Source organism: Lagenorhynchus albirostris, chromosome 13 (assembly GCF_949774975.1).
Source record: "Lagenorhynchus albirostris chromosome 13, mLagAlb1.1, whole genome shotgun sequence".
NCBI lineage: Eukaryota > Metazoa > Chordata > Mammalia > Artiodactyla > Delphinidae > Lagenorhynchus > Lagenorhynchus albirostris.
Genome location: NC_083107.1, coordinates 60,743,611 through 60,771,409, shown reverse-complemented (window position 1 = coordinate 60,771,409; position 27,799 = coordinate 60,743,611). Strand labels below are relative to the sequence as shown.

Below are 27,799 nucleotides of genomic sequence, written 5' to 3'. Positions count from 1 at the left end.
GGCGGGGACCGGCCCGGAGGCTGCGCCGCCACCGCCACCGCCGCGGGGCCGACCGACGCGGAGGAGGAGAGGGAGGAGGCGCCGCCAGCCGGGGCTGGAGCCGAGCGCAGCCGCCGCCGCCGCCGCCGCCGCCGCCGCCAGAAGTTTGGGTTGAACCGGAGCTGCCGGGAGGAAACTTTTTTTCTATTTTCCCCCTCCCTCCCGGGAGGAGGAGGAGGAGGGGAAGCCACCGCTGGCGCCAACGCTAGTGGGCTCGGGGTCGGCGCGGCCCGCACGGGGGGCGGGGGCCTCGCCCCGCGAGGGGAGGCGCGCCCCGGGGGCCCCGAGGGGGGCGGCGAGGACCGCGGGCTGCGGGTGCGGCGGCGGCGGCGCGTGTGCCCCGCGCAGGGGAGGGCGCCCGCCCCGCTCCCGGCCCGGCTGCGAGGAGGAGGCGGCGGCGGCGCAGGAGGATGTACTTGGTGGCGGGGGGCAGGGGGCTGGCCGGCTGCGGGCACCTCCTGGTCTCGCTGCTGGGGCTGTTGCTGCTGCTGGCGCGCTCCGGCACCCGGGCGCTGGTCTGCCTGCCCTGCGACGAGTCCAAGTGCGAAGAGCCCAGGAGCTGCCCCGGGAGCATCGTGCAGGGCGTCTGCGGCTGCTGCTACATGTGCGCCCGCCAGAGGAACGAGAGCTGCGGCGGCGCCTACGGGCTCCACGGAGCCTGCGACCGGGGGCTGCGCTGTGTCATCCGCCCCCCGCTCAATGGCGACTCCATCACCGAGTACGAAGTGGGCGTCTGCGAAGGTAAGGTCGCCAGCCGCTGGCCCCCTTCCACCTGGCCCGCGCCGCCCCCTCGGCGCTGGTTGCGCCGAGCAAAGTTTGCCCGAGACTTTCCCGAGGAGAGAGGGCTCCTCGGGAGGAGGGGCGCCCGCCACCCCCGGGAGCGAGCCCCGCGTCCCTTGGTTCCCGCTCGCTGCTCCCCCTGACGCTTGGTCAGCCGCGGGCGAGGTTGGATTTCGTGGGTGGGGGCCGGCGAGTGGGGGATCGCCCCTGGCCGCGCACAGACGCGCACACGTGTGGCCCATCCGGCTGGGGCTGGGTGGGGTGGCCCGGCCGTGCGCCCGGAGGTGAGGGTTCCGCGGGCAGGGGGCACTGCGGAGGCTGTCGCGAGCCCCTCGGGGAGTCCAGCCCCTGCCGCCCTCCCCGCACTAGCGCAGTGTGGAACCGAGTGCTGCACCGCGTCCGCGAAAGTCCATTTTCTGCTGGCGGAGGAGACGTGTCTCCAGCTCACACTCCCTGTGTGACTCTTTTATTATTTTTTCCTTGCGCTTTTCCTTCACCCCCTTCTTCCTCCTGCGCATATAAATCAATTTCAGCTCCGGAATATGTCAGCCCAGTGGAAGTTACATACGGTGGTTACTCATTTGTTTGCCTATTGAAAACGCTCAACGGCTTTCTTTCTTGAATGAAGGGGCGGGGGCGGGGGGCCGGCACCTAGGAGTGAGAAGTTGTTTCTATTAGTGGCAGCTTTTTAAGATCAGATATCCGCGTGTTTCCAATCGTGTTGCCGGTTCCTTCTTTTTTGTGTTCTGCTGGTTGCTGCACTTAAGTATTGTGCACCATGGTGTCTGACGGAAGGAGAAAGATTAGATTAGTGGAGCCTCCCTCCTTGGGAGAACCACTGTTGATGGGTGTCGGCCTTAAGCCCTGCCCGCCGGCCTCGGCCTCGGGGTGCCTGGTGAGGTTTGGGGTCTAGAGAGACGCAGTGAGTTCTTTTTAGTTGGGTAATACCAAATTAAAAGGACTCAGCACCAGTTAAAAGTGGGATCCCTGCTTGGGCTGATGTTGGGGCGAGATGCTGTTCTGGGGCATCCAGGTGTATGAGCAGAGCGCAGCAGCCTTACTTCTGGAGGAACGGAGAGGAGGAGGGACAGGCGCCCTCTGCCCCGTCCCTTCCTTAGTACTCAGCCTGCGCAGGAGACCAGGGAGGGGTTTATTCTGAAGCATCCTTATGTGTGTATGTATGTTTATTGTGCTGGGATACTGAGAAAGGAGGTAGCAGCCTTAAGGATAAAATGGGTCTGTTAAAAGGCTTCCATTCTGTGGTTTTCTTTACACACACGCATATTCATTGATAAGTTCAGTTTTTAAAGTTTGGACAGTTCTGGAAAGTCAGGAAGGCCTTTCGGGTTTGGAGGCTAGTGGGCAGTAATGAGTGAAGGGAACTCTTGGAGGGAAGTGCACCACTGCACCCTTAGGACATTGGATTAGAAGAGTTTGTTTGCTTCAAGTACAAAAGCCTCTCACCTGGTGTTAAGTCCCATAACGTTTTTATTTCTCACAAAAAGAAAAACGGCCAGGAGATTAACTTCTGATACCATTTTATGTGTTTGACTTTGGGAATTCTGAATGAGTTGGAGGAAAAGATGCATCTTTGAACCCTGCCACTTGGACTGTGTAATTTACTTAAGCCAGCCTCCCATAAATCTAAAAAGAACAAGCAACCTGAAACAAGGTTAAATGTGGTAGAAACTGCTCTGAGAAGGACTTGGGAAGGTTCTAAAGACTAACCCTTGTTTTGTTTCTTCATGATAGATTCCTGGTGAAGGAAATGTGGAGCTCAGGGAACATTCACGGTAATCAAGTGTTTTGGCACCAACATTCTGGTATCATAGTATAGAGTTATTTTGGCAGTTTGTTGGTGAGTGTTTCATTCCTCTGAAATGATGCGATCCCTCATAGCTTCGTTTCTTCTGGTAACACCCCACACACTTGATATTAGCCTTGAAAATGCTTGGAAGTATTTATTACCGTGATGATATCTCATTTAGTGTTCTCTAGCAACACTTTCCATCTAGCCAGACTGTTTTCAGCTACCAAAATCGTGTGCTCAGGGCATTTTTAAATTTTATTTTGTTTTTTAGAACTCTAAAAGCAGCAGTCAAGTTGCACTCTAAATCCATGAACCCAAAGAAGGGCAGTGTTACCTAGCATGATATAATGGTTGGATTTAGACAGCTATTTCAATAGGGTGTCTAAAATTCCAAGAATTTTCACTTTACTACAAGATTTATGGAAAACAGGATAAGTCAGTGGCCTTTTTTCTTCCTTCTTTTTAAGAATTAGAGGAGTCATTCTATGGCAGTAATAATCTAGAAGGTGCTGACTTTCTCTTTTGTTTTCCTGTTAATTGGCAAGAAATTTCTCAGCGGCCAGTGTTTCCTTCAGTTTCCATTTTTATTCAGAAATTCACACATAACTAACAGAAATAGGAATTGATACATTTTATTCATGTCGAAGTCTCTTTTGCTGCAATTTTTGCAGTAAAATGACCCCTACTGGTTGTATCTGTTAATGAAAACTCTTTTGAAAACTTACTTAATAGACTACACTGAGAAAACATATTGCATGGTATACAAATGTTACCGTGACTAATCTACCTGCTTTCGATGATATAATTTAAATACAAATTACATTGCTTTATTTACCAACTTGCAGTAATTTTTATTTGTATCATTCCCCATACTGGCTTTGTGAGGGGAAAAACCCCCCCAACAAACTCATGTTTTTAACTGCAGTTCACAAAGTGAGTTAGGTAAATTGGGGCAGAAATGAACCCCTTCCAAATTGTGGCTCCCTGCCTTAGGTTTTTAAGGCACACTGGCCCATAGTAGGCTCTCAGTGAATGTGCATTGAATACATGGAAGAACAGTCGTCCCCATAGAAAGAACACTGAAGAAAAAATATTTTCTGAAAGTTAAATGATGTGAAGGGTGAATCATGTGACACATACACTTGGACTTCTTTTCAGCATCATTTAGATCATTACTAAGTAAATCCTGACTGACTTATTCCTTAAAAAAATTATTTTTGGCTACATGCATTTTTAAAGTTGATCAGGGAGCCGGATACCTACGTTCTTCTCTGCTCTGTCTATAAAGTGCTTTCTGGCCCCTGGGAAGGTACAGATCCCTTTCCCATTTCCACTGATTTGGTGAGTCTTCCTGTTGTCCTTTGCAACTTCCTAAGTGGCCTGCTCCTTGGTTAGGCTGCCTGCCTCTAGGTAAATCGTCTAGAAGCCAGACAAATAAGTTTGGATTCTGAACTCCTGAGGGCTAAGACTGGGTGGGAGATCTCTTTGGGAGATCAAAGACAGAGTTTTGAAAAACTACTGAAGTGGGATTTTTCTAGGAAGAATGTTTTGATTGGCCAGTGAGGATTATATTTGGAGATGAGGGGTGAGGACCATTTGTCCTCCTCTGTGGAATAGTTCAGTATGCTTCTGTAAGGGGTGGGGTGGGGCTGGGAGGGCATGATCAGCCTTCTCTAAGTAATGAAAAGGCAGCAATGGCCTGAGTTTGACAGTTTGTGAGAACAGAGTGATTTGGAACCTGGTGGGCACTGTGGAGTGGCTCTGCTCTGAGAACTTTGTATCAGAGCCAGGTGATCGCTATCACAGATAAGCACCATTTTTTTTTCTCCCAGTGATTATTTACTCAGTGGTGTCATATTTATGGAACTGAACTTTCCGTGTTTTCAGTACTGCCATCTAAGAACTGTCTCTTTCAAAACACAGTCCTCCTTTGATTTCCCCCAGGTATTTTAGCTTTTCTTCCCACCCACTTCTCATGGGGCAGTGAGTAGAACCAAGGATGTGGGCTGGGTACTTAGAGCAAAGAATGTAATGTTGTTTTCTGAGACCGTTGGCGTTAGAAGGTTATGGTTTCTTTTCAGTCACTGGAGATGATGGCTCCTTGGAAGAAGGTTTGTGGAGGATCTGAGGTGAGCAAGGCCTAGAGAGCAGGCTCTAGGAGGCCAGGGAGTGCACCAAACCATTGGGTTGTGCACCGGCCACAGATCTCCTCTCATCCCTCTGTAACGTAGGACTTAGAGTTAAGAGTCCATGGCTTTTAATTTTTACTAATTAAATAGAAGAGGGGACAGGAAAACTTAATCCTCCTGTACTGGTGTTGGAAAAATTTAAAAAACCAGGGCTCCTTGTTTTTGAGGAAGGTGTTCCAGTTTCCATCTCAGAAGTCTTTAGGTAGAGTGAGCTCTTGGATGCCAGGGACAGAAGCAAGCAGAGGGTCTATAAAATCACGTTAATACGGCATGGGAAGAGGAACCAGTGTAAGTAAACAAGGAAATAATTAGTTCTTCCCCAAAGTAAATATTGACAAAACATGGAGAGACTATTCACGGCACTTATACAAATGACAGGACTTCATGACCTTCACTTTGACTGTCGAGCTTACAGAGCCCTCACTGTCGTTGAGGAGTCCAGTCACATAAAACACTTGGCAAAGGACAGATGAATCGCATAGCACCAGAAGGGCAAAAATAGCAAGTCTGGAGATTTTGCTGCCATTAACACGTATTTACCAGTGACCGGGAAAATCTATAAGCAGTCTGTTGGCAGTGCAGTGGTGAACATACAGGTTGATTTATTGTAATAAATAATATTATTTATTAATAATTTTTGAAGAAAACTGTCTGAATAATCCTTAGACTTTACATTACAACCGGCATTACAGCCAGTCGTAGGAGGTATTAGTGATATGGTGCAGGTTTCTGTGTTTGGTATGGCTTGCTTAAAACGCAGTGATCTGGATGAACAAGGGAACATTTTGGGGAGGCAAGGGACAAGAATTTTGAAGTTGGGGGGAAATAGATAAAACAGATGACCCTAAAAAGGTAATGGAGTGGGAAGACTAAAGAATGACAAATGGGAGAAGGGAAAAATATTGAATTCATCTTAGGGCAACTATGTCATCCTTTGAAGAATAATCCAAAACACATTCCAGACATTAATTGTGAAATTCCTGAAAAATGTGGGTGTGTTTAACGTCTTTCAGGCTATGGCACTAACATGAGAGATGGCAGTGCCGCTTTAGTGTGTAAATACCACTGGGTAGGAGATGGTAGATTACTGGAAGGTAAATATATTTGGTGAAGCAGGGTTCCTGTAACACTGTGTTCCGCAAGGCGCAGGCAGTATGAGGGCTTTGGAGACAACCCCCAGTAAAGCTCAATTAATTATTTGAGGAAGAAACAGTGGACTAGCCAAGCATGCATGAATAACAAATTGAAAGCCTTCCTTCTCAGAGGTCGAATTCTCCACATCTGAATTTTTAAAGCTTTCACTTCTCTCTGCATAGAAATCACTCACTCATTCATTGATCTACTCTGTGCAAGGCCTTCTGCTGGAGTCGGGGTGGGGTGCTGGGAAGCCTGGGGACCTCTCAGACCTGTGCCCTACTCCAGATACTTTTTTTTTTTATAAACTTATTTATTTTATGTATTTATTTTTGGCTGCCTTGGGTCTTCGTTGCTGCGCGTGGGCTCTCTAGTTGCGGCGAGTGGGGGCTACTCTTCATTGTGGTGCGCAGGCGGCTTATTGCGGTGGCTTCTCTCGTTGCAGAGCATGGGCTCTAGGCATGCAGGCTTTGGTAGTTGCAGCACGCGGGCTCAGTAGTTGTGGCTCACTGACTTAGTTGCTCTGCGGCATGTGGGATCTTCCCGGACCAGGGCTCGAACCCGGGTCCCATGCATTGGCAGGCGGATTCTTAACCATTGCGCCACCACAGAAGCCCTCCAGATACTCTTTTAATCAAGATAAAGAATGAGGCAAGACCTTCAAAAGTCTACTTAAGTTGAAACCAAGTAGAACTGATTTCTCAGGTCTGTATATGATTAGTTGGTGAGGTATGTGGGTAAAATTTGTCCTAGGAATCACAGGATCTGAGATGATCTTCAGGCTCTGGTGGCAAAGCTGAAAAGGAGAATTCAAATTCCAACTAGGTTCAAAATTCGGAGTCAGAGCTCCCTTTTGGTGGGGGAAGGGATCCTACCCATTCTCAGAGCTTTTGCGATACATATCAGGTGTTTCCCAACATCTAAGAATGAGGCTGCATTCTTAACGCTGTACCAGCTGTGGTTCAAAATGGCAAGTTTCCTTTTGGGAGTGATTTTCTCTTTGTTCTAGCTTGTTCCACTAGGCAGATGAGCGTGGGCAGTGAACTGAGAGGTGTCCGTTTATCAGCATCTCCACTCTCTGCTACTTGTCCTGGCCAGTTAGCCTAATCAAATCATGGAAAACCCCTGTGTTTGGACAAGACCTCGTCGGTCTTGCGGACAGGACAGAGGGATGGTTGAATATACTTAAAAGTTAAGAATGCCCTTGAGGTAAATGCTGGTAAGTGTTCACTTTGGGCCCACATGAAAAAAAATCAAAAGGGATTCCTTTTTCTTCTGCAGTTGCTAAGTGAACAGGGTTCAATTCCTTATCTCCCTCTCCCAACCCCAGTTAATTCTCTGTGAGAAATACTTATACCTCGATCCAAGAATGTAGTTGTTAGAAACTTAGCTTCTGGGGTCAAATCTGCGCTCTGCTTCCATGCATCTAAGTTTTCTCATCTGTTTAGTGGGGTTAATAATAGGGTTGCTATAAGGACTCAGTGAAGGAATCCCTATGAAGCACTTAGAAGAATGACTAGCACGTGGTAAACAGCAAAGCTACTAACCAGAATAAGTAAAATAACCTGATATGGGCTCATTGTCTTGTTCAGTTTAATCCTCATCTACCTCAGTAATTGATCGCGAGGAGTCTGGGCTCTTAGAAAGCGAATTATTACTGAGTTCAGGTCTCCTCCTACCCCAACACCGTAAATGCATTGAGTTAAAAAACCTATTTAAAGGCCTCCGAAGCTATTTGCTACCTTTCCTCCTGATGCCCATTTGTTACACTTGGTCTAAATAATTTCTACAAAATTTGTGTATTTCGGGTAAAAATAAAGAGGGAGGAATCTGAAATTTTTTGCATTAAGTTGTAAGAATTGTAAATTTAACCATTTATCTGTGGATTAATATTTCATTTGGGGAAGGAGGAGCACCTAAACTCAAACGTATCAGCAATGTGCATTTTCCTTCACATTTTATTCTGGAAGAAGATTTTGTTCCTAGCTCCTGAAGTGTCCATACTGCTGGTCAGCACAGGATTTGGCCTGGCTGGAGCTAAGGAAACAGCCTGTATTGCTGCAGCTGACCTGTCCTGGTAGTAGGTACAAGCTAGGCAAAACCAGAGGTCAGGAGTTTAACCAGGCCATTCCTCCGTTCTCTTTCTAGCCCTACCTGTTTCCCTGCCATCCTCTTCCATGAATATTTACTGAGCCGCTGCCTTGGCTCTGGTCTTCGTGCTGAACTCTAGTGATAGCACCTATCTATTCTAAGCCTGAGTTTCCCAGCTGTTAATAGTAATAGGTACCACCTATGTTTTCTCTGAGGATTAAATGAGACAAAACTGTGCTTTTGAAATGTTAGTGTGCACACAAATCACCTGGGGGATCTCATTAAACATACAGGTTCTGATGCAGTAGGTCCAGATGGGGCCTGAGATGCTGCATTTCTAATAAACTCCCATGTGATGCCAGTGCTGCTGATCCCAGGACCACACTTGAAGTAGCAAACGGCTAGTGCCTGTAAAGCATGTAGCACCAGTAGGGCGTGTAATAAGAACTGATAATGTTACCTGCTAGTCTAATAATTAGTTTTCAACCAAGATAAATAGGATAGGGGCCCTGCTTTCACAGAGGCTGTGGTCTGAAGGTAGATAGTGACAACTGGGACAATCCATTGTAGCCCAAGACAGTTCCTTACAGCTGGTAAGCCCTGAGATAGGAAGTGCTGAGCATCTTGGGGGCAACCAAGAGGGGCCCTGACTCTGGCAGTGACTACCAGGAAGGATTTAGGGGGGAGCAGCAGCAAGCCAGGCCTGGAGGTCTCTGTTCTTCCCTCCTTCTCACTCATCTGTGCAGGATGTTGTAGGAAAAAGAAAATAGGCCTTGGGGCCGGACAAACCTGTGTTGTTGTTGTTGTTTTTAAATATTTATTTATTTATTTGGCTGCGCTGGGTCTTAGTTGTGGCACGTGGGCTCTTTGTTGCAGCACGCAGGATCTTTCGTTGCAGCCTGCGGGCTCTTCGTTGCAGCACGTGGACTTTTCTCCAGTTGTGGCGCGTGGGCTCCAGAGTGCACAAGCTCAGTAGTTGTGACACGCAGGCTTAGTTGCCCCGCGGCATGTGGGATATTAGTTCCCCGACGAGGGATCGAATCGCATCCCTTGCATTGGAAGATGGATTTTTAACCACTGGACCACCAGGGAAGTCCCCACACAAACCTATGTTTAAATTAACTGTGTTCAGCTGTGAACAATCAGTTTGCTTAATTGTTTTGGGCTTCAGTTTCCTCATCTGTGAAAATGGAATATTAATAGCTTTTATCAAGTAATTACAGTTAGGGTTGGAGAGAATTATTACCTATATTAAATATACATATGATTACATGTATGTGTGTTGTATATCTGTGTATATACATGTATATACACACAAAAATATATGTAATGGCCAGTATAGTACCTGGTACCAAATAGATTTTTTAAAAGGTAGTTAATATTCTAATTTCCATTCTATTTTTTGTCCTTTCTCATTTTTTTCTTTGTTAACTTTCTCTCTGTATAAGTTTAACAAAAATCTTCTTTGTGCATTAACCACACTTAACTAAATCTCTTCGACAGGGGACTCCAAGAACTATGGTCTCTGGTGTTTGTCAGAGAGGAAGGGACTGTGAAACATTAAGAATGAGGGGCGTGAGTCCAGGGTCTCTGGGCCAAAAAAACCGTCATTGGTTTGATCCAGTATGACTGTAATTCTCAGTCCCTTTAGTCCTTCAGGAGAAGGTGGACATCTGCTCTATTTTGCAGTTTGAATCCTTACTTCCGGAGAGCTATTTCAAATAAATATTCTTTTAAAGGTGACCTATCTTAATATGGATGGCATATGGTTTCATGAAAGTGCGTTAAATTTCATTTTATTGTTAGAAGTTTTGTGTGGGTTTCCAGACGTGGCTGGAGTCATCAGAGACCCCACGGAACATCGCCAAGGCAAGGCAAGTTGGGATCCTGAGGTTCCAGAAGGAAGCAGCAGCCAGCCTGCCAGCTCAGAGACCAGGGCAGGCATGGGAATGAGCAGGAGATGGTGCGCAGCCTAGAGTGCATCTGCGTTGCTTTTTTTGATCCAGTGTGTCCCATACATCTTTCATGTGGACTAATACTGCAGCTTTACTGTGGATTTGCATTGTGGTTTCTCTGGAGAGCCTGTGCCGCAGTGGAAGGCTAGAAAAGAACGCCTAGAATGAAAACACCTGACGTTCTTGTCTCTTTGGTTCCTAGTATAGGTGTGGTCCCACTTCAGGAAGACAGAACTGTGACTTTTCCTTCATACCTGGTACTAAGTATCATGTTCATCCAGTAAATATGGGCTGAGAACTCATAAGGCAAATGCTTTATATTGGCTGTTATGGAATAAGGGGAAAGAAACATAATGATGGTATAGTCCTTGGAATCAGTAGTTTAAAACTCTTTATTTTCTTCTTGAAAACCAGACCTTATTATCACACAGTAGAAATTGAATTTTTTTTTAAACAGAAACTCTCTAGTACCTTTCATTGTAGTGCTTCATCAAGAGTGTTGATATTCAAACATGTAACCTACAAGATGAGATAAACTTCCAAATTTCAGAGTTTTGTGTAAGTATGTTTGTCACATCCAAAAAGAACACCTTCGTTTTGAAATATCCTGGGAACACTAGTTTTATGAACATTTAAGAAAGAAAATTAAGTGTTCATTGTATTTTAAGGTGTTGTCGTTTTACATTTCAAGTTCCTCAGAAGAGAATCTGAAGAGTCTGCTCTTTGGAAATTTAAGCGAAGTCCTTAGCAATCAGCCACTCTGGCTATAGCAAGGTTTAAAAAAAAAAAAGAAAAAAAAAAGTATAGGCTGTAACTAGAAACTGTGCCTATCTTGTTTAGCATTTCAAAACAAAAAACCATAAACAAACATCTCAGATTCAAAACAGAAAGGAATTTCTGGCAGGGCACAATGAAACCTGAGCCTGCAAAGTCCCGGTCTACAAGAGGTAACTTATTATCTTATCCAAAGGCCACAAGCAAAACAGTTCACAACTGTGATAAAACAAAAGGCATCTCAATATTGGAGACTTGTGATACCTCTTTTTTTAAGACTCCAAAAGACCTGCCAAAATAAGGTAAAACTGTCTTGAGAAAGTGTGGCCTGAACTGGACTTTCAGTATTAAGAATTAGTTGGACTACTTCAGACCCATGAGGTGTGAGGACTCGTGCATACAGGATGTGTGGGCTTGGTCCCCTCAGAGTGTGTGTTTATAATTGTGCAGAGGCAGGGCTTTCCATAATCTTGTCAAATGCAGATCTTGAAAACCTTCCCTCACTTTCCAGAGTAGGGAGCTTTGCCTTTTTAAAGGCAAGGGCATTTACATTCTGAGGGAGGAAAAGGGGATAGATTTTAGACAGTTTTATCTCTGAAAGCCAAAGTCTTTGAAGGATTTTTAAATGCTTTGAGAAAGATTGGGTATGCTGTGTGTTGTCCAGAAATACTGAGTTCTTAGGTTTCAGACAAATTTTAGGAAAACTTATTACCATGTCTACAACCTTAAAATGAAAGGCCAAATAAATTTCCATATTTTCATCAAAAGAATGAATGGATTTATATAGATCCTCACTTGTTGCAGGAAGGATTTAGGGCTGCTCAGAAAAGTAAACTTTGCAAAATTCATGTACATGAGAGTAGTATGATTAAGGAGAAAAAAATAGCCGTGGCTTCCGGATCTTCCTTCATCCCCTAATAGCCCGGTTACTGAAATAAAACCTCCTCAGCTTCCCTTGACCTGACTTTGCCTTAATTTGTCAAAGGAGAATTAAATAGTTACCTACCTAAAGGCAGGGGAACTGAACCAGATGATATCGTAAGGCCCTTCTAGTCATAAGATCAATGTTTTTATGACCTAGAAGTGCTGGGCAGGAGTCAAATATTACCTTGTGTTTGCAAGCCAGAGAAGAAAAAAGTGGTAGTGTCTACATGACTCTTTGCCAAGTGCCCTAGACGGAAGGGCTTGGAGGAAAAGATCCAGAGTTCTCCCGCAGTTATGTTTATTGTGAGGCAATGGAGACAGCAAAACATGGTTATCGGGAAGTTAGTAACATCTTTCGAATGCCAGCGATCTTTAAGCCTTATTAACTGTGGCCTAGTCTGGATTCAAGGTAGAGTTTATGCCTCTCTTCCATGTCTTTGCTGACCTGCTGCCTTCACTCTTTCTCCATTTTCTCATTTACTTCATTAGTTATTATGACTGAGGGAGGGAGGTGACAGATACTACAAAGGGAGAAGCTTGAGCAAAGACAGGCCAAAACTTGCCCAAATTCACATGCTTATTTCTGCCTCTGACACTAAGAGAGAGTTGAGTAATTGCTGTTCTTCCTAATACTGCAGGCAGCAGCCAAATTCTCAGCATTCTTTTACCTTTGCTGCTGTTTTCACTTGCCAGGGAGTTTCCTTAAGGAGCAGCTGAATTTAAAGAAACATAGCAGTGATCGTGCATGAAAGGAGGGGCCCTGGCCACATGGACACTTGGGTGCCTTATGTTGGGAGGATGAAACAGATGAGGCTCTGCAGAGGGACCTGCTGCTACCACAGCTCCCTTCCCTCTGTATCCCTGAGCCACGGGACCAGAAAGCTCTCTGCGTGTGTGCAGGATGGCAGATCTTCAATAAAGATGTTTCAGGTTCAGGCCAACCATGAAGCTTGGAAGGTTGTCTCTTGGGGTCTAGAAACTTCACCCTTCCTATGCATGTTGTCCAGTGGCAGGGTGTTGTGCTGTTAGGTGGTGTGGACCTGTGGTTCTGAAAGTTGATGTAATACGTATGATTCTAAAGAATGCGATGGTCAGCCCAGCCCGCAGTGTGCACCAGCAATCAGCTTGCTCTGCCTTGTGGATATTCCATTTTTGCCAAGAGCAGCCTTCCAGAATGAGGTGCTAGTTAATTCCAGTCGGGCATTTATTCGTTAATAAGTCTGCTGAACACTAAACTCCATTTGGGAGTATGTGACAGGAGAAAACTCAGCAGCTAATTATTATGTAGATCTCTTCCATGATTCTCAATTTCAATTACCTAAGCCACCAATCCCTAGCAGTGAACTTATTTAATTTTTAGTTTTCTATGACATTTTGCTTTTTGCTCCCAAAGATTATTTTTGCTCTAATCTGTAAGTTTATTAATAACTGGGTAGACATTTTATATTGTTAAATGGAAAACACTTCTAGTGGAGTACTATGGCTTGCTCTGTCTTTCCTTCTTTTTTCTTTTTTAAAGATGATATGGGCTTCCTTGGTGGCGCAGTGGTTGAGAGTCCACCTGCCGATGCAGGGGACACGGGTTCGTGCCCCAGTCCGGGAAGATCCCACATGCCGCTCCGCTAGGCCCGTGAGCCATGGCCGCTGAGCCTGCGCGTCCGGAGCCTGTGCTCCGCAACGGGAGAGGCCACAACGGTGAGAGGCCCGCGTACCGCAAATAAAAAAAAAAGAAAAAAGATAATATTAAAACTTAAATCCTGTTCCAGGTCGTCTCCTCTCCCAGGGTAGATTTCTAGATAGCTAGCTAGTGGTGGTGGCGTCTGAAATAGCCATTGAGGGGTGCGGGGTATTCATTTACTAATGGGAGCTTTTGCCTAAAGAGCTTCTGCTTTACTCTTCTTTGCTGTAACAATAGGTCTTTCTTGGTTTTCTTCCTGCTTGGTTGGTGCATATTAGCTTAAGAACTTTTAAATTGTGGGGACAGGAAGAGAACTCTGAATGCCTGGGGCCCATCACTTCTCTCTGGGAAGCAGCCCGAGCGTTCAGTGTGCATTTACTGCCGTGAGAGTGTTCTAGAAGGTCCATTTTGTATCTCCCATGCCTCGGTCTTTGTGCCGTGGTTTGGCCCTCCTCCTTTCCTGGTGAATCCCTGCCACGACCCAGTGCGGCTGGCTCTCACGTGCCCTGAAAGCCATTGGAAAGGCATGCGTTCCAGCATCTTCCCATATGCCTCCACACCCTCCCCAGCATGGCTGCATGCAGCTCTCTGTACATAATCCAACTATTAAGAGAAGTTGGTACCAAGTGTCACTTCCTTGGTGAGGACCCTTCCAATGATGGTGTCTGTGCTAACAGACTGGCAGAGGAGTCTGTAGCAATGTTTGGAGGGGGAGCAATGTTTGCTAGTACATAAAACTCATTTGACACTGTGGAATATGATGCTGTGGATCAGAAAGTGATAAAACTTTATAAAACAAGGCTCCTTACAAAGTTGTGGTAGACCTGCTGGCTTAAAAAGGTGTGCCCAGGATGGTAAAATACATCCGCAGCATCAGCAACTGGCCCCTGGTCCAGTTACAGGCGTGACTTTGAGAGACAGGAAGTTGTGATAACTCCTGTATGCCTTTGGATGTAGTATGTGTGCACGTGTGTGTGTGTTCAGTTGCTAAGGGCACAACACAAAGAATACTTTACACTGTATTATGGATATGCTGAGAAGAGCTTCCATGCTTCAAGCAAATTAAGTGTATTATCTACTTTGTAGATCAGCAAACTGAAAATGACTTCTTAATAAATAAAGATGGTGCATTGTTTTATGACATTAAAAAAACAATTTTAATTAAAATGCTTTGGCTTTTAAACGGCCTGGTTAATTGGGATAGCTATCTGTGGACAAGTGGAGCTCAGGAAAATGACTGACTTCATTTCTCGGTGATTGGGACAAAAGTTTTATTATCCTTAAGGCAATGTGGGGTGATTTATAGTAGATTATCACTAAACATAGTTTCTGGCCTTACACAGCAAGTTTAGGTGCAGGAAGGAAAAGCAGAAATTTAGGGTAAGAAATGGAACACCTCTGTAGGGGAAAAAAAAAGGGAGATAAAGGAAGCCAGAGGTGTGTTTTGTTGGAAGGAGATGAAATTATATTTCCAAAGGCTACGCTGGGAAAAGGTGAGCCCTCAGAAACCAAGTTTGACTATCTCTTCAGGAAATTGTATTCGATGCTTTGGAAAGAGAAAGGAAAAAGACTCTCTGCCAATAGAGTTCTGGAAAACTTGAGGGAGATAAAGTATTTACATGCTTTAATAATATAAAACATGTCCAAAAGAAATATATAATTACAGCTGCATTTGGCTCTGACAATAGTCCATGTATTATATTTTTTAAACTGTGTGTGACTGTGTGAGCATGTACCTTTGCGTCAGAAATGCCTGGGTGATACTTTCTTGAGAGAATGGAAAAGTAGAAAGTATCAAGAGCTACCAAGAGAGAAACCATGAAGGATGAGTACCAGGAAAGAAGGAACAGTGAGCTCTTTTTTTCTTGTCATATGCATAATGATGCCAACTTTACTTTTTAAAAAAAAATAATCTTAGTATAATTAGCATTTAACTTCCCGTAGAGCCTCAGTAATTTGCATGTTATTACTAAAAGCCCACAGGTAAAGGAAAATTAGACTCCTAAATTCAGTACCTGGCTATAGTTTATTTCAAGTTTATCTTGGACAGGGACCCTTTGAGAACTCAGGAAATTAGGAGGTATGTTTGACACATACTTCCTAATATATATTGCCGCCAAAGGTGTGGAGGCAAAGCAGCCACTGGAAAATTGATGTGGTGTCGGCTTTCGGATTCCCCAGAGTTATCTTAACATCCTTCAGAATGTGTTCTTATCCTCAGCCTCTACCATTTCATGCTGCTTCTTTTGTGAAGCCTTCCTGCCCTGCCCAGGAAAAAATAATGCCATCCTCCCAGCCCTTCCCTCCCCCCTGCCCAGGGCCTGTAAATAGCACTTTCTCCTTCCCTTGTTATAGCACTTTTCACACTGTTAGAGTTCAATTTCTGTCTCCCGGCCTCATTTTGATCCCCTTGAGTGCCAGGATTGTGTGTTGTTCTAGCGCTTGGCACACAGGAAGAACTCAATGAGCATTTGTTGACTAAATCTAGACTCAAGGTCATCCAAGATATTCTGTAGAAACTTTTCTATCTGAACTATTTGGTCTGTATTGTGGAAACTGAAATAGATGACACTTACCTGTAAAGAGACTCCCAGGGGGAAGTCATATTATTGGCGGAAGGCAGCTTGAAACTGTCCCATGTCCTCTCCTTCCCCTCTTCCCCCAAATCATTCTTAGAATTTATTTTTTTAAGTTTGCTACGAGGGGTTAGTTTCAGCTGTATTTATTTTGGCAAATACTTCAAAGTAATTTTTATTTGTGGGGACTTTTCTTCTTGCTAGTTTGTCATAAAGGTGTCGTCTTTCATTCACCAAACCTTCATCCGCTTGTAAGAATTTTCCTCATGGGTGGCTGCTTATAACCTTCTTACCACCAGGGATCTTGTGCGTGGAGCAGTTGAGATGCTATGGTGATCAGCTGCTTGTAAACAACTGATAAACAATTATGAATTACTTTATAGACACAGTTCAGGTGACCATACGAATAATTGATGATGATAAAACAGACTTCCGATTTCTCAGCGAATCCAGGATTGCGTCTAAGACGTGGATGTTGACGAATGAGGAGGGAGTTTAATTTAACAAACATGTATTGAACACTTAGTCTGTGAGCTGTGCCAGTGCATGACACAGCCTGTTTACTGCCCCAGGTGATCTGCACATGTCCTCAGGAATTCAACTGTACAGCTTCTTTGAGGAAGGAACTCCTAAGCCAACAACATGAGGGTGGAAGTGTGTGACTGTGAATAATAAAAATGCCTCACAGTGGTTTGCACAGGAAGTCCGTAGGAATGCAATATAAGGAATTTAAAAAAGCAGAATCCCATTTGGATTTACTCCAAACCCTATGACTTCAGGGACTGAGGAATTCTTGATGACTAATGGCTGGAGTCCCAACTTGTTATTGAGCAGTGTGGAGTTGTTTTCTCCTTCAGCGCTAGGCATGAACTCATTGTTTGTTTGTTTACTTTTCTAAAGGTCTGAAAGTGGTTTGTAAATTCAGACAGTGCAACAGGAGACACTTAAGGATACAACAGCAAATTATAACCTTTGGGTGATACATTTGGCACTAAGCTTTTCAACTGGGAGAGAAGAGAGGTTTGGCCGAGATAAAGTATACAGGGTCCTAGACAACATATATACAGAATTATCTTGGGTATAAGCTCGGGCCCCCAAACCCTTTTATCACTTTAGTGAATGTGCCCAGAGAGCTCCATTCTCTGAGGGCAGGTTTAATTTTGATGTCTCTGCTGTGGCGTGTCCCTTCAACTTTCCTGCCTTTAAGATTTTCATCTCACAGCCTGATGGTAATTGTTCAGAATGCGGGTGTCATGAATTGGTGGCTTTCCAGTAACTCACTTTAGAGCCTTTTGTTCTTCACCACTGGTTGTTATACAGTGGTGGAACAGGGAGGAGGGCAAGCTGGAACTGATTGCTAAGTGAAGTTAGAATGCTTAGCTGGCAGTGAAAAGCGAAGATTCGAAGCAAGGTAATTTTTTGAGGGTCCACTTGATTTTCCTCTAACTCTTTAAAAATATTCTTTTTAACTTTCATATGGCTTCATTACTGTTGAAAGTTTAGAAGTCGCTCCCAGACCCTGGGGGCAAGTCTGTTCTCCTTGAGTGTTGTCTTCTCTTCCACATTATCAGCAGGGGGAGTATTTGATCTAAGGGTGTTTGCTGCTCAGATCGGAGGTGTGTGCCTCTCAAAATCTGTGGCTCCTGAGTTCATTTGAGGTGGTGGGTGAAGGACCCAGAGCTGTTCTTGATGCTAGAATGACACATTTACCCTCAGTCTTTATTAAAATAAATGAATGGAGGCAGAGGACTAGGAAACACACTTGAAGGAGGGGAGTGCCCCTCTGGTCATAAGCCAGGGTAAACAGTCCTTGTAACTGAAAAGTAGACTTCCTGGAAGGCAAGAACCAGAGAAGAGGGTGTGAAGTGCAACCAGCAAGTACCATTTTCAGCTGTATAGATAGCTGTGTTGCTCCGAGTCCTGAAAAGAACCTCACAGAGCTGTTGGAGAGAAATCAGTTTCTTGAACCAGACTCTCACCGGCTGTCATGCCTATAGCTGGACCCAGAGACAGCACTTGGGGAGAAAAGGTCACATTTGTGCTAGAGGAAGCAAGCAGATGGGGCTCTTTGAGGGGTAGAGACTAAGTCATCCATGACCTAGGGAAGCCTTGCAGGGGAGCCAGTGGACTGGCGGCATTCAGTGGGCAGGCTGCTAGTGTGAGTGTAATTTAGTGTTAATGGAAACAGACTCTTCCTGTCTTTTGTTACAGTAGAAAACTGTCATTGCAGTGGACAGCTGTGCACACGTTGCAAATTATATGTGCATATACATTCATATATGCAACGTGCAAACATGTAAAAAAAAATCCTCATGGGGTCAGTGTTCGTGTTCTGATAGTCTCTATGTCCATTCTCCTGTGATGATAGCATTTTCTTCTAATTGGAGCTGTTAGGTTCTGTTAATTCCAACAGAAAAAAGAAATTCTGTGTGTGGCCATTATTAGTTAATTTATATAAATAAATATTTGTAGATTGACTCCTTAGCAACTTACATAAAGCTGTGGGCGTCTCGCTCCTGTGTCTTCTCTTCTGCAGTTAATAAGGTCCTCATCAGGTTTATGGTAGCTGATGTCCTGCCCTTGCCATGTGTCAAGAAAGGTTAGACCATCAAAAGGACTGATGCAGAAATTCCCTAGAACTTTTCATACTCAGAGATTCTTGGAGCTTAGTTACATGTGGGAAAAGGTCTTGTCTTGTAAAAAGAGACCCAAATCCCTTTAATGATCACTCAGAGGTGTTACCTAAATTTCCTCTCTGTAGTTTTTTTTTTTTTTTTTTCTCTCTCTGTAGTTTTATTTCTTGAACATCTTATTTCCCATAACTAAGCTATGTGTGTGTTGGGACCAAATATCAGGTCCTTTGCTTTCTTTTTAAGAAAAGTATTATAAAGGCAACATAACTTTACTAGACAGTTGGGAAACAGAGAAGAGAAACAGTGACCCAAAATGCTCTTATTCCAAATAGAAGAACTAGTTGTGTGGTTTTATATGTATACCCTGTCTAGGGTATATTCCTCTCTCTCTATATATATTTTATCACACATCTTATATCTTGCTTCTTTCCACTTAAAACCCAGTCTGGTATTCTTCTATATACATAATTTTTTAATCACACATCTTTTTAAAAATTTTTATTGGAGTATGGTTGCTTTACAATGTTGTGTTAGTTTCTGTTGCACAACAAAGTGAATCAGCTGTACACATACAGATATCCCCTCCCATACAGACTTTCCTCCCATTTAGGACACCGCAGTGCACTAGGTGGAGTTCCCTGTGCTATACAGCATGTTCCCATCAGTCGTCTATTTTATACATGGTATCAATAATGTATACGTATCAATCCCAGTCTCCCAGTTCCTCCACCCTGCCCCTTTCTCCCTTGGTATCCATACATTTGTTCTCTATGTCTGTTTATCACACATCTTATGTTTTGCTTGTTTCTACTTAAAATTATACCAAGTATGTCTTCCTATGTTGCTGTATAGACCCTATTATTACAGTGTCAGCAGATTAATCAGATACACTGACTACAGCTTTCTTCTTCACTTCCTTTTCCCCCTTTTTTTCAGGACTATATAAAAGGCAAGAAGGAAAAAAAAATAGTCATTCAAGGTGAATTTAACGGAAAATTCTTTGTAGTCTTAATTTGTTCTCATGAGTGCCTAGGCTCTCCAAGCAGATGACCACGATTGCCTCCTGTCCCCTTACTAAGGATCTGACCACTTGCTCCCTGTGCGTCCGGTCCTTTGTTGTCTCAGGGTTGTGGCATGAGGACCGTGGCCCTTCTTTTTTCTGTCTTAGATCCTTGCTGCCACCAGGACTCTGCTGCCTCTGAGGACACTGAAGCTCTGTAACGTTTAGTAATGACTTGGTTTTGTGCAAATAACCAGCCCACTGGGTAGAGACATTTTAATTCTGTTGCTTTTTTGGTAGTGCATTATTGGATTACAAATGTTTATTTAGTGTGAAAAATGGATATAATTAACTATGCCCTAAGTAGGGACTAGATATTTACTCCAAGATGAATTTGCAGCCTTTGTGCTTTGCCTGCATGTGACATAGGCTCTTGTTAATGACGATTTTATCTGAGGATTTGAAATAGTTGCCCACTTCTACCAGAGGTACTAGAAGTTATCCAGCAAGGCACACATATAACACTTCAAAAAACTTGGATCATTTTCTCAATTAAGTTTGTTGAAATTCTATCAGGGAAACAGACTTTTTTTTCCTTGTATTATTACTGATGATATAATATTAATAAATAGTTTTTGCAACTCAGATACTGGTTTCACATTCGAAAGGTTACAGGTAACACCTGTCATAATATTTCAGATTCATTTCTGTAATTTTTTAAATTTAAAAATACAAATTTTCAGTTGTGCAAGCAGTATGCAGAATCAAATCACCAGGCTTCAGATATATTTTATATAAATTTTAAGTGCTTCTTAGATCATCAAAAGGAAGACAAAAATTGGATTACTTCTTTAATATTAAATTACAGTTTCTGAATTACAAAGTTTTGAAAATTTGTAAATCATGCTTGATATATACCAGTCAACATATTTCAATCCAGAAAGCACTGGACATTTACCTGACTGCTTGTTAGTTGGAGAGAGTACCTGTTCAGTCTTCTTTAAGCCACAACATATAGCAAAGCAATGCATGTGCACAACTAGAATTTAACAAATACTTTTTGTATGGTCACATTGATTTAAAATAAAAGAGTACACTTTGTACTGAAAAAGTAATTTGAAGGTGAAATCACATCAAATTTAATAGTTTAACCTTGGATATTTGTGGAATTCTAGTTATATCATGGGACAATAACATTAACTAAAGTCAACAAGTGTGTAAAATTTTTTTAAAAACTAGAGCACAAAGTTTAATAGATATTTACATTCAACAATAATAAGCAAATACTTGACGTCTGCTGCGACCACCAGAATATGTGTGCTGAGATCGTGTCTCCAGGGTGAATATAAAGAGGTGTGGGAAGGCTGACTACTCTTGGGGGAGAGGTTTGGGACAGGGGAGGGGACCAGGTAGCTCCTGTCGTAACCAATTTATAGAACTTTATTTGAAGGTGTGAATCAATAGATTGCCTCCAGGGCTAAACAGTTAATCATTAATCAGTTGATCATTATTATCAGCCAAAACTGCTTGTGTTTTCTTTTCAGAAGCTTTCTAACAGTATGATTACAAATGTTTAAATCAGTGGATAATGAAATTGACGTGTGTGCTCCTTGTCGTCATATGGTAGAGAGTAAGCCTCTGTGTTCAGAGGAATGTTCCAGCAGTGCGTGAGCTGGGCTGCGTTTCTTTGCTCACAGAGCCCTGGAGCTTGGCCAGCTTGGATGTGTGGGAGGAGGACAGGTTTGGGTTTGAGAGCCCTGGGTTTATTTCTGGCTATTGCCATGTGAGACTGTGGGAGAAGTCATAAATAGACTTTGAGGGAGGTTGTAGACTCAGGTGTTCTCGTCAGGGGTAAACACTGGATATATTTGTTTATGGATAGGTCTGTTTATAGCTGCTTCACGCTTTTACCTCTCAGAGTTGGTGCTTCCAAGGGGCGAAGCTCAGTGTCTGGATCTCGTTGGGTGGGTGTCTCGAAAGTCTCCCCCAATGCACCAGTCATAGCCACTCTGTTCCCTTTCTTCCTGTACTTGTAGTGAAATAACTAACTTCCTGACCTGCCATGTGACTTGATTTTTTTTTTTTTTAAAGTAAGAACATTAAGCATCTTGGGAAAAGACGGTTGTGTAAATACTAGACACATATAGCATTTGGGGCAGGAGTGGTGGGATGTGGGGCTTTATGGCTCTGTGTGTATGTCTCTGTGTATATATCACCCAGAGAGAGCAAGGGCGGCAGCTCCAGAGCCCCTGCGCTCTTCCTGAGTCTTTTGTCTCTTTGTGGATTGGTCACTGATTCCCTCCGTGCAGGTTCTGAATCCTTTTCCCTTTCATCCACCCATGTGGGTTCAGGAAGACTCACATCCAGCTGCTGCCCTGGGTCCACCCCCAGCCTTGCACACAGGTGCTCTCTGCCGTCAGGAACTTGGGGACGCTGCCCAGCCAGCCCGACCACAGCCCTCCTCATCCTGGGGCAACTTGCCCGCCTTCTCTGGTGGCACTGGCCTCGCTCCCTGTTCTGGCCCCGCCTCCTTGGCCCTGTGGCTTGCTCTCCAGACTGTGAATCACCCTAGACTTGGGGCATTTTACCCGCCTGAAGGGCTAGCATTCCATTTGTCAGGGAGCTTTAGGGATGCAGTCTTAAACAGTGCCCGGAGGAAATGACTTCCTCAGGAGAAATTTAGATAATAAGATCCTTAAGGAGAAACCATGTTTTATTAATGAGAGGCAGTATTGTATACTAGAGGGAGTTCTGGCTCTGAAGTCAGTTCATAGTCCCGCCTAGGGGCTTGCCTGATGCGTGACCCTGGCCAAGCTACTTGACCTCTGTGCACAGTTTCCATCGGTAAAATAGGATTGTTACGAGGAATCCATAGGGTTGTTATGAGGAACAACTAAGTAGACTCATTTGTGTAAAGCACTTGAAGAGTGGCTTATATATAGTAAGCACATACTGAATGTTAGTTGTCATTGTATCATCGGCATTAAACGCGGTGGTTTATACATAATAGGTGCTCATTAAATATTTTATTGAATAGTTTTAGCATTCAGAAAGAGGAAGAATGATTTCCTCGTCTCTTACCATAAAATAAAAGTAGTAATGTTTGGCTGCAACAAAGCATTGTAGGCATGGAGACATTGATCCTCTGGTGGGGGATAGAGTAGTAGAATGTTCCAAATTCATTTTCAGTAACCATATACCTATGATATGTTCGTCAGACCTAACACGCTCAGTACGTTGAAGTTTGATTCATGTTTACTGACTCCCAAGGTAATTTTGAAACGGTAAAGTAGCTTAATCAGGTGATTTATTTCCAGAAAGCATTGTCATTGGAAGATTTCAAACTCCAGCATATTTGATGGCTGTATTAAAACAAGGCTCTGCTCTTCCTTTATGGGTTCACTGTACATTCTAACTTATGTTTACTTTTAAGGTAGAGATGGGTAGCAAGGTGCTCTTTCATTGATTAGGTTCTTACCTCTATGTAGCCCACTCAGCACCTAGGACGGAGCCATGCAAGTGGCAGTTGTTCAGTAAATAATGTTTTCAGTTAATAAGTAAATCATGGGACATTTTTCTGTACCTTACATCACACTGATGCCTGGAAGGTGCTTTTAAGGAGATTTTGTTTATGATTTTCCCCCTAGGCTGTTGCCACCTAATATGAGTGTTTCTGTCTTATTGTTGGGGCATTGAATTGAGGGCTGCTCTCAGAGTTCCTGCTCATCATCTACTATGAGAGGAACAAATGGTTCCCAAATGATCTCGATGAGATGGTGGGGGAAAGGTCACTGCCACTCGTCTTTGATGAGGTGTCTGGGCTGTCCTCAGGATGAAGATCACAGCTCTGACAGAAAGAGGTGAGCCCTTGTTTTTTAAGTTAAAAAAGTTGGTTTTCAAAGTTTATGCTGATAGTATGTCCTGTGGCGGGGACTAAAGAATATATATCCTTGTGCTAGTAGGGACGGTGATCACAGGACAACAGTTTTTGACCCAGGACCTGGAGATTACAATTTGGAAAAGATGGTTTCAAAAAACCGGTCATATCCATAAAGGTGACAAGAACATGATCCTGAAGTTCTTTGTCAGTGGTTTGTAAGTGCATCTTTTCATTCTAAAAATATTTATTGATTCAAAAAACGATTTATGCAGAAAGATTGCAACAGTACTTTTTCCTTATGGAGAAATTGGAAGAGCTTTAAACAGACTTTTTAAATGTCATTTCTGTTGTCTGTTGTCATTTTTAATAACGGTCCCCCCCCCACCCTCCCCCTTTTTTTTCTTGGCTGTACGCGGGCCTCTCACTGTTGTGGCCTCTCCCGTTGCGGAGCACAGGCTCCGGACGTGCAGGCTCAGCAGCCACGGCTCACGGGCCCAGCCGCTCCGTGGCATGTGGGATCCTCCCGGACCGGGGCATGAACCCGTGTCCCCTGCATCGGCAGGTGGACTCCCAACCACTGCGCCACCAGGGAAGCCTCTCCCTTTTTTTTAATGTCTCAGTGTATTCCAGAATTTTTTTTTCAACTGTTAAACCCTCCCCGGTATCCAACTTAAAAAAAATAATAAATTTATTTCAGTGTAAATGCCTGCAGTATGTTTCTTGTGTGGCAAGATTATTTCACAGTTGGGTCATCAGGATTCATAGTTTTATGAACTATGGTGTGGGGCTTCCCTGGTGGCGCAGTGGTTGAGAGTCCGCCTGCCGATGCAGGGGACACGGGTTCGTGCCCCAGTCTGGGAAGATCCCACATGCCCGGAGCGGCTGGACCCGTGAGCCATGGCCGCTGAGCCTGCGCATCCGGAGCCTGTGCTCCGCAATGGGAGAGGTCACAACAGTGAAATGCCCGCGTACTGCAAAAAAAAAAAAAAAAAAAAAAAAGAATAGGTGTGTATGATTGCCATCCCTCTGTCTCTGTCTGTCTCACCCACATTGAAGCCGCCATTCATAAAAGCTGATCTTCGTGAAAGGACGCACTTTCCTGGGGCACACTTTTCTGGACCGTCTGAGCACTGCTGCTGCAGCTCCGCACTGAGCTCGTGTGCGAGCATCAGCCCTGGCAGTGGAGCAGCCCCAACAGTACAGGGAGAGCAGCACGTGGTGGTGACGTACAGATTGTACTGAGCAGAACTCTGAACCATTTTCTTATGAACGGTAGTGTCTACGTGGGGGAGAAGAAGTCCAAATTCTGGTTAGTTCCAGATGATTCACCACACAGAATGCATATTCTCTCACTAGTGTTTGGGTCTTAGTGAATAAAGGGAGTGTTCTGTGTTGAATCTTGGCTTGACAGGAAGGAAGTGATAATTGATCAGGGATTCTGGGGGGGGGGTTGTTATTTTCCCCCCACTAAAAGCGATAGCTTAGAATGAGATGACTCTACATCAGGCTACCTTTCGCAGGATCGTTTTTTATCATCTTATCTGCCAGACTTAGTCTTTGCCGTCAGACTTTACTCATAGGGATTTATTAAAAACGATGGTTGGTTTCAAAAAAGGGGAAAGATAGACATTTGGTTGAAATACAGTTGGTGGATTTTGACCATGTGGGAGTGTTTCTGTCCACAGAGCATGTTATAGAGGCAGAACCTGGCTAACGAATGCTATTTATGACTTTGTCTATCATATGAATGGCAGCCCTAAGTGGGTTCCTCTTTTGTTATTTCCCCTCCCCAGTCTCCTCAGCACCGTATGTTTTTTTCCTTCCCTCCCAAATTCTGTTCCCATCAATCAGGTAGCTGATCAGCAGGCTGACTCCTGTCCCAAGTAGGTCAGATGCTAGCCCTGCTCCCCCGTCCTCCAGGAGAGGAAGTCATCTTGACCGTCTTGGGAGGGAGTTAGGAGGTCCCAAGCCCAGACTGAAGTCGGCGTATTTCATCTGTTCACACAGTGTTGCTTTGGGCTTCCAGGTCTTCATTCCTGCACAGCTTCTGACAGCAGTGGAGTGGAACTTCTGTGTTTGAGGGACTCAGCACTGGGCACCATGCCTCCCAGCGCCTCCCACCCGCTTAGGTCCAGGTGGGGCCTGAGTTTTCAAGTCCCATGATAATGTGGCCCTTAGATCTCTGGGATGGGATGGACATCCAGGAGGCTGATTTCTCTTGGGGCTCTGATTTCCTTGGGCTCTACAAGCAGGGGAAGTTGGGAAGCCCTTGAGAAGCCAGGCCTTGAGGGTTTGAGTTAAAACCTGAAGGACACAGAGATCACAAGAAAGACATGAAGAGAATCTGGGAGGCACTGAGTCGGAGACAGAGGAATCCGATATTGCAAGAGGAGAATTTTGCTTTGGGAGGTTAAAGAGGTTTGGTTGCCTTCTGAGTGAGAATGGCATTCTGTTTGTTAGCCAGAAATACATCAGACCCTGGAAATGTCTGAGGCCAGAGAGCTGTACCAGGAGTGAGAACTACGGAGTTGGAAGGGCCCTTAGAAAAGCATCTCTAGGTCAGCCCCTCGTTTTACAGGTTAAGGGACCGAGGCCCATAACACTTTGTCATGTTATCTTAATGCATTTTACAGTTTCTACAGCACCTGCCTCTTCCTTCCAAGCCCAAAGAGAGTGAGGGGCTTCTTCTTGCCCACTCTGGAGGGAGCTCTTGGGACCCCCGTTGCCCTCCCCACGCCTTGACCTTGGTGTCAGAGTAGTGGGCACAGCGGCCGAATCAGCCTCTGCTGAACTTTTCGGTCCCTGCCCGCTTCCCTGCCCCACCCCTACCCCCCATTGCAGGAATCCGAGCCCTCCCCGTGAGGCTGTGAAGGCCCTGGAATGTGGCACTCTGACCTCTGGCAGTTGAGTGTCCTGGATGGACCTGGCCTGGGAAACAGGAAGGACTCAGGGGAGGGGGGAAGAGTGCTCCTTGGCCTTGGGGTGGGACGGAGGGAAAGGAAGTGCTGGGCAGTGTCGCTTCCCCAAGTAGGCCCAGTCGACTCCCCCAACATGGGAGGCCGGGCAGCAGGGGCGCTGGAGGGTAGGCTTCCTCAGTGCTGGGTCAGGGGGTACACTGCCAGAGCACTTGGGGTGAGGAGGAAAGGGTTTGAGGGGAACAGGGAGGAGCAGACCAGAAGGCAGAGGAAACTGTTGCAGGAGATGACGGACATGAGGGTGGTGGGTGGAGAGAAGGGATGTCCAGCCCCTCTACAGATGGACAGTTCTCTGGTTGCCCGTTCAGGTGTGAGGCTGACTGGCACTTAGCTGTCCCTTTCTGTGTTCTGTCAGTAATGGAACCCCCGCCCCCGCCCTGCTTGCGCATGCTCTGGTCAGTTACCTCCCTCAGAGAGATTTTCAAAGACCGTGAGGTCGAGCCTCGGTCAGGAAGTCCACACCAGCTCCTTGCCTTGTTCCCGGATAAGGGCACCTTGTGTCCTCAGCTTCCTCCCCGTTAAAGCACTTTGCAGGATGCACAGCAAGGGCTTGGAGCTGCCTCGTGCCGACCCCTGTGAAACCATGAACATCTTGCCAGACTGCACGTGAGGTCTGCCAGGATGGCAAGCCCAGCTTTTCGGTGGCGGGGCGGGGGGGGTGGTTACAGGTAAATTCCATGCTCGTGGGAAAGGAATAGAAACGAGAGGTGGCAGAGTGTCTTTGAGACACCTGTTTAAGAGGAGAGCTGCCGCTGTACCTGAAGGGGGTTGGGTTTCGTTTGTAGCTGGAATCTCTCCAAGCTGAGTCAGTTCATTCTTCCCGTGCCCAGGGTTGTCTTGAATGATAATTAGTGTTCCGTGGTCATGCTACATCCCACTGAAGTGAGGGCACTCGTCTCTTCTCCTTTCTCATGTGACATTGTACACAGTCCTAGGAGTAGTGGCCCTGATGCTAAGTGGAAATGTCTTGGTTATCAGACTCATTCACTGGTCCTGCAAACCAGGGTATGTGGCGCCCTTCCTCCACCTAACTGATACCAAAAGCCACTAGGTGAGGCCCATAGGGATGCTGCAGGCAGTGCAGGAGGTAAGCATCTTACTCAGGGTGTGCATCTTAGGACTTCCCTGAGAACCTAGCAATCCTCTATAAACTTGAAAGTTTATTTTTTTACGACTGAAAAAGCCATTTATTTTCATTAATCGTGACTTTAGACTATCTAGATTGAAACCTAAACATCTCTCCAAATGATTTAATTTTCACCTTTCCTCCAGTCTTTGATGATATCAAGACTGTACCCAGACAATACCTTCTCCTAGAAGCCATCCCTCCTCTCTGACCCCCAGCACATTGGATATGCCTC

The 27,799-nt window shown here is 44.9% G+C and overlaps 1 protein-coding gene across 5 annotated transcripts in view; it reads left to right on the top strand.

Moving 5' to 3' along the window:
- The first annotated feature begins 434 nt into the window (after positions 1-434).
- The window catches only part of CRIM1 (cysteine rich transmembrane BMP regulator 1), a 208,624-nt gene continuing 181,259 nt past the window's right edge, over positions 435-27,799 (top strand). For all 5 annotated transcript variants that reach the window (XM_060169096.1, XM_060169094.1, XM_060169095.1 and 2 more), the window contains exon 1: positions 435-780. In XM_060169096.1, the coding sequence (XP_060025079.1) occupies positions 450-780 (331 nt within the window). In that variant the 5' untranslated portion in view covers positions 435-449. The remainder of the gene's footprint in view (positions 781-27,799) is intronic.